We start from the raw sequence: 6000 nt of genomic DNA, 5'->3' as shown, positions 1-6000 counted from the left end.
TCTGGAGATAGTTTTCTGTGGAGGGCACACCAGAAAAGCCTTGAAGGTCCACTGTGACACGTTTGCCCAGCACTTTTGAGGATAAAGTCACACGCCTTCCAAACAACCTTGATGTTCCCCTCCTGCTTGCCATTTCCCACTGCTTCTATACTACATGACTTTGGGTGCGTCTTGTATTTGAGCTTACTACTGTGTCTTGGGCTTACTACTGCGGTTCACTGTTTCTGTGATTCTTGTGAGCCCTTCCGTGTCCATCTTTGGGTGAAGAAAGATGGGAGATAAATAATACACACGTGTACAAAAGAAAACGCAGTTAAGAGTGAGCACCAGAGGCAAAAAGCCTCAAAGGTTAAAAGAAAAAAGTCTGTGCTGCTTTTTTGGGGGGGGGGGTGGAGGGGAAAAATATTTTCCACGTAGTAAATTAAATTAATTTCACATAGCAAGTTAAATTAAGAATTTCCCTCCTCTCCCTCTTCTCTCCCTTTCCCTTGCATGTCTTTTTCTTTTTCCTATCTCAGGACTTTGTTATAGCAATCCAATAAGAAATACGGAATAAAATAATATGTAATAAAAGGGGTGGGGGGTGGGAAACAGCTATTACTTCATGTTGTAAGATCTAAATCACTGGGCGGTCTCTTGTGAATGTGCTTTTCCTTTACGAGGTAATGTGGCGTGTCTTGTCTTTTACACTGTAAACCTGAGGGAAGGGAATAGATATCCCCCCCCCCTTTAAACTATCTGTACATAAGCGGCTGTGGGAAACCCCCCCTTTTTTTAAAAAATAAACACATCCTCTAAGGAAGCAAGCAGCTAAATAAAACGATTTCTAAATCCCTGGATTGAAAGCCGCGTATGAACGACACCCTTCACCCAGGTCGTCCGCCTCAGCGAACTGGAGACCGAGAGTGAAAGGCGCTTTTAAGGCCAACCTGAGGCGAAGAAGGACGCTCGCTTTCCCCGCCCTCCGCGAGCGAATCCCGCCCCTAGCTCCCCCCAACCAATCAGGCTCGGATCTGTCAGCGATTGAGCTCGGGGCGGGGGCCAGGAAACTCTGTGGGCGGGGCTCCGCGCCGTCACGTGGCGGAGGCGAGGCGTGAGGGGAGCCCGGCAAGATGGCGAAGGTCTCGGATATGTACGATGTCACTTGGGAAGGTAACTTGCCGGCCGCCCGGCCGCGGTGTGTATTGGCTCCGCGGGGGCGAGAAGGGGAGGGCGCGATACGGGCAGACCCAGGGTGAGGTGTGGGCGCAGCGACAGCGGCTCGGGGTGGGGGGAGGCGCCCGCCGCTTCAGAAGGAAAGCCGAGGCCTTGCTAGCGCCTCCCCTCGCCAGGCGAAAAAGCCTCAGCAACTTCACCGTCTCCCCCCCCCCCCCCCGCACAGTTGGTCTGGGAGTCCTTTAGGTGGTATTCTCGAAGCTGATCTGCGCACAGAATTAACCCCATAATGGCTTGCGGGGCTGCTTACCTGGTGGGATTTGCGTCCGAGTAGGAACGTGGGTGGCGTTGTGGGTTAAACCACAGAGCCTAGGACTTTCCGATCATAAGGTCTGCGGTTCGAATCCCCGCGAATCTCATCTCATCTCTCCTTTGAATTTACAAGGTCTTTAGCTCCAGTCTGCAATATGGGGATGATACTTTTAAGGATTACAGTCAGATAATGTGTACAAGGTGCTTTGAAAAGTGCTATTTAGGTGACAATGATTCCTAAGTGGTTCAACAATGGATAAAGTTGTGAAAGAAGTGTATGCAGCCTCTTGATAGAGTTTCAATGAGAGGCTAAATAAAAGTAAGTTGTTATTGTTGTTAAGTATATGATATATTACATTGGATGCCACACTGAATACAATAAGCCCACAATTTATGCAGGGTGGTGCTGTGGGTTAAACCACAGAGCCTAGGACTTGCCAATCAGAAGGTTGGCGGTTCGAATCCCCCGACGGGGTGTGCTTCCATTGCTCGGTCCCTCCTGCTGCCAACCTAGCAGTTCGAAAGCACGTCAAAGTGCAAGTAGATAAATAGGTACCGCTCCAGCGGGAAGGTAAACGGCGTTTCTGTGCGCTGCTCTGGTTCGCCAGAAGCGGCTTAGGCATGCTGGCCACATGACCCGGAAGCTCCCTCGGCCAGTAAAGCGAGATGAGCGCAGCAACCCCAGAGTCGGCCACGACTGGACCTAATGGTCAGGGATCCCTTTACCTTTTCTTCACTAGGAACGTAGGGAATGGTGATCTCAAGGAGTTTACATCCTTCCTTTTTCACCTGCCCTGTCGTGGTCGCAGTTAGGGAGGTACACAGCGACTTAACTTTCCCCCCTAGCATGAGTGTAGCCAGGATTTATGTTAGGCGGACATAATACTGCCCTGTCGCCTGGCTCTGTAGCAGATTCGGAATGAAATGTCTCGACAACAGTTGTTTTGAATTACATTCTTTTGACCCCAAGTGCTCAGAAATATCTGTCATAATTTTTCTACAATGTATACTTTTAGTTCAGCGTTTTTTATTTATTTACTTGATTCGGGAGGCAGCTGCCCCCCTGGCTACATATACTTCTAGTCCTGTTTATCAGTGAATTGAGATTTTTCTTCTTCATTAAACCCACATTGGAGATTGAGGGTGCAGAGCTTGGGGGCGAAGGTGGAGACTCTTCCCCCTTCTTCCTTCAGGACACTCATCTTAAAATTATCTCCTCTGAAAAGCCATCTCCTTTCATCCTTCTTCCTAACTAAAGATTGATAAATCTACACCTTTACCGTCACCCCATCGGCTGTCGGCCTCCCCCCCACTGTTAAAATTTGGGATTGTATGCTCTTTGGGGCAGGGAACTTTGGCGCTGGGGTTCAGAGAGAAGACAATGAAACTTTGTAAAATGCCAGGTGCAGTGATGGGGCTTTATAAGTAATGTATTAGCAAGGGCCTGTGAGCAGCAGCTAAATAAATCCAAGGACATGGAGATGGTTGTATCATGCAGTTGTTGGCGACTGTCTTGAACATCACTTGTCGCAGGTTTAACTTAATAACTAATAAGTTAAAAGTATAGCTCTGTTGTAGGTATTTCTTTTAGATCCAGGTCCTTCTGTATGATGGATGTGTATATGTACTTTAATAAACTGAATAGAGTGAAAGATTATAACTCACTGGGGTAGGGCTTATAAACTTAATAGTGTTTAGCTTATTTTTTGTTGCTATTTTGTTAATATTGTTTTATAGATTATAAATGCCTTTTTGATTTGATAATCATATAATATGACTTAACACAGGACTTGTGATACTCTGTTCTATTATTGCAATTCGTTTCTTGTAAGCCACTTTGGGATTCATTTGGATGGAAAGTGGCATAGAAATGCAAGAAATAAAATCAAAACCAAATCAAATAATCATAGTAATATAATGCATTACTATGCAATAGGGGAGTTCATTACAGAGTACTGCCTGTTTGAAGAGCTTTACAGTGCTTCATGACCAATATATTTGCTTCCATATTGCAGTTGAGGGCTTGAGGCTTGGACAAAAGTAGATTGCCAAGGCCAACCAAAACCTGGGTTTTCCTGTTTTTCAGCTCGTACTTTCAGCTGCTACATTCCATGAGTCGTAAGCATATACATCTATAAAAAAAGCAGTGAGGTTGTGGTCAGTCTTAAGATTCTTGCAGATTCATCTTGTGCATATTTACTTGGAAGAAAGATCCACTCGGTTCCAATTAAGGGCATGCAGGATTGCAGTTCTAATTTGTTGCTTTCTTTGTGGCTTCTGAAATCTTTCTTGTGCTTGTATATAGTTCTTACATGAGTGTTAAGTAAGAATTCAGACTACAGCAGGGTTTTCCAAAGTGTGGTCTGTGGACCCTCAGTAGTTCACAAGCTTCATTCAGGTTGTCTGTCGCATGTCCGCATTAAATATATATAATGATTTTAATTGTGTTTTTATTGCCTTTTATTTCTTGTATTGTGTTTTATTGTATTACAATTTAAATTCCTTAGATAAAAATGCAATTAAAATTATACAGCATCTAACAGAATGCATTACAGTTGCTACTACAGGCAGAATAATCATTAAGTAGTTCAACAAGATTTAACTAGATTTATTTATTAATATGCTTATCTACTTCATAATGGAAACCTAATCGTATCTGCTTTCAAAGAAGTAGAAATAAAGAGCAGAAGATTATTGCCATCCATTTTCCTCAGACTGGCAGTATTTAAATGAACCAGCGTGGTGTAGTGGTTAAGAGTGGTGGACTTGTAATCTGGTGAACTAGGTTTGCATCCCTGCTCCTCCACATGCACCTTGGGCTAGTCACACTTCTCTGAAGTCTCTCAGCCTCACTCAACTCAGAGTGTTTGTTGTGGGGGAGGAAGGGAAAGGAGATTGTTAGCTGCTTTGAGACTCCTTAAGGGGAGTGAAAGGGGGGGTATCAAGTCCAAACCCTCCCTCCCTCCCTCCCTTCCTTCCTTCTTCCTTTCTATGGGATTTATTTTTTAAAATGTAATTTATAACCTGTCCAGTATCGCAGTACAGTCGTACCTTGGATCCTGAATGCCTTGTGAGTCAAACGTTTGGTTTGCGAAGGTTCTTTGGAACCTGAATGTCCAACAAGGCTTCTGATTGGCTGCAAGAGCTTCCTACAGCCAATTGGAAGCCGCACCTTGGTTTCTGAACATTTTGGAAGTCAAACGGACTTCTGGAACAGAATCCGTTCGACTTCCGAGGTGCCACTGCACTGTCATGTATTACTAGCATTACTTGTTATTGTAATTTTGTATTGTGAAACCATAGAGTATGGAGGATCAAAAGACTAAACAGGTTAATCCCTAGAGGCAGATCACCCAACTGCCAGCTCCCTATCTAAACAGCATCTATTGATAAGATACTTGAGCAGTGGGGGTAATATTTCCATATGCTTGTTTCCCATGTTGGTAACCTCCATAGGAAGCAGTTGTGTGGGTTGGACAGAGGTAATTCCTCCTGCATCGGTTTTTCCAGGCCCCTAAAATGTGCCAATATTATTATTTATTAAATTTCTAAATCACGATTCATTTGACGATCACAGGGCAGTTTAAAATATAAAAACGCAAAAATGCATAACATAATAACAAACAAAAACAATACCCCCCTCCAGTTTAAAATGCCATCGATAGTTTAATTAACCAGTTTATAGTAGGCCCACAATTTATACACATTTAACTTGTGCACATTCAGCTTTACACACATGGCAAAAATTAACATTAATAAAAAGGGGCAGAAGAAAGGGGGTGGGGTTCTGGGGGAAATGGTTTTGGCAATCCCACCTGCCATTGAACCCGTTGAGTTTTGACTGTACGTGATTCTGGGTTTAAGGTGTAATCCCTGGAAAGTAACCCCCACGTAATTTGCAGGTTTACTGTAGTTCAGGGAACAATCACTTTCATAAAACTAGTTTCTCTTGTTCATAAAATAAACTGTGAATGGAGATTTTGTAATAGTTTCAGATATAATGTTGACACTCAGAAATGCATGCAGTTGATGCTCTGTAGGTTATCCAGAATTGCCAAGGAACTTCTACCCATCTGTGCATGCTTGATATAATACCAGGCCTGCTTATATAGTCAGTGTTAATCAAAGCCTCTGTTCATTGCTTTCCAGTCATTAAATATTTCACATGTGAGTTCTGTAAGAACTCTTGAGCGGTTGCTGTCTGGACCCAGTGAATTGTCCATTTTTAACATGTCATTAAGGCCTAAAACTCTCTCACCACTATTTGCCTCCATTCCTCAGGCTCCCTTCCTGAAAAGGTTTGTTTAGGCACAGAGATCTGCCTTACGTCATTCACTGTGAAGATGGATGCAAATAATTCATTCAATTTCTCTGAGGTATCCTCTTCTTCTAGCACACCTTTGACTCCCTTGTTGTCCAGAGGTTCAGCCATTTCCCTGTCCGGTTTCCTGCTTCTAATGTACTTAAAGATTTTATTCTTGATGGTTTTTAGCAGTGCACTCATTTGTTTTTCATCCCTTATTGTCTCCTTGT

At 43.5% G+C, this 6000-nt stretch overlaps 1 protein-coding gene across 1 annotated transcript in view; it reads left to right on the top strand.

The window, feature by feature from the left end:
• The first annotated feature begins 1042 nt into the window (after positions 1-1042).
• EMC2 (ER membrane protein complex subunit 2) overlaps positions 1043-6000 on the top strand; it is a 41806-nt gene continuing 36848 nt past the window's right edge. Inside the window, exon 1 of the mRNA XM_053395437.1 lies at positions 1043-1152. Within this exon, the coding sequence (XP_053251412.1) occupies positions 1113-1152 (40 nt within the window). The 5' untranslated portion in view covers positions 1043-1112. The remainder of the gene's footprint in view (positions 1153-6000) is intronic.

Source organism: Podarcis raffonei, chromosome 7 (assembly GCF_027172205.1).
Source record: "Podarcis raffonei isolate rPodRaf1 chromosome 7, rPodRaf1.pri, whole genome shotgun sequence".
NCBI classification, from domain to species: Eukaryota; Metazoa; Chordata; class Lepidosauria; order Squamata; family Lacertidae; genus Podarcis; species Podarcis raffonei.
Note: the sequence above shows the minus strand (reverse complement) of the source record. Positions and strands in the feature narration are given on the sequence as shown.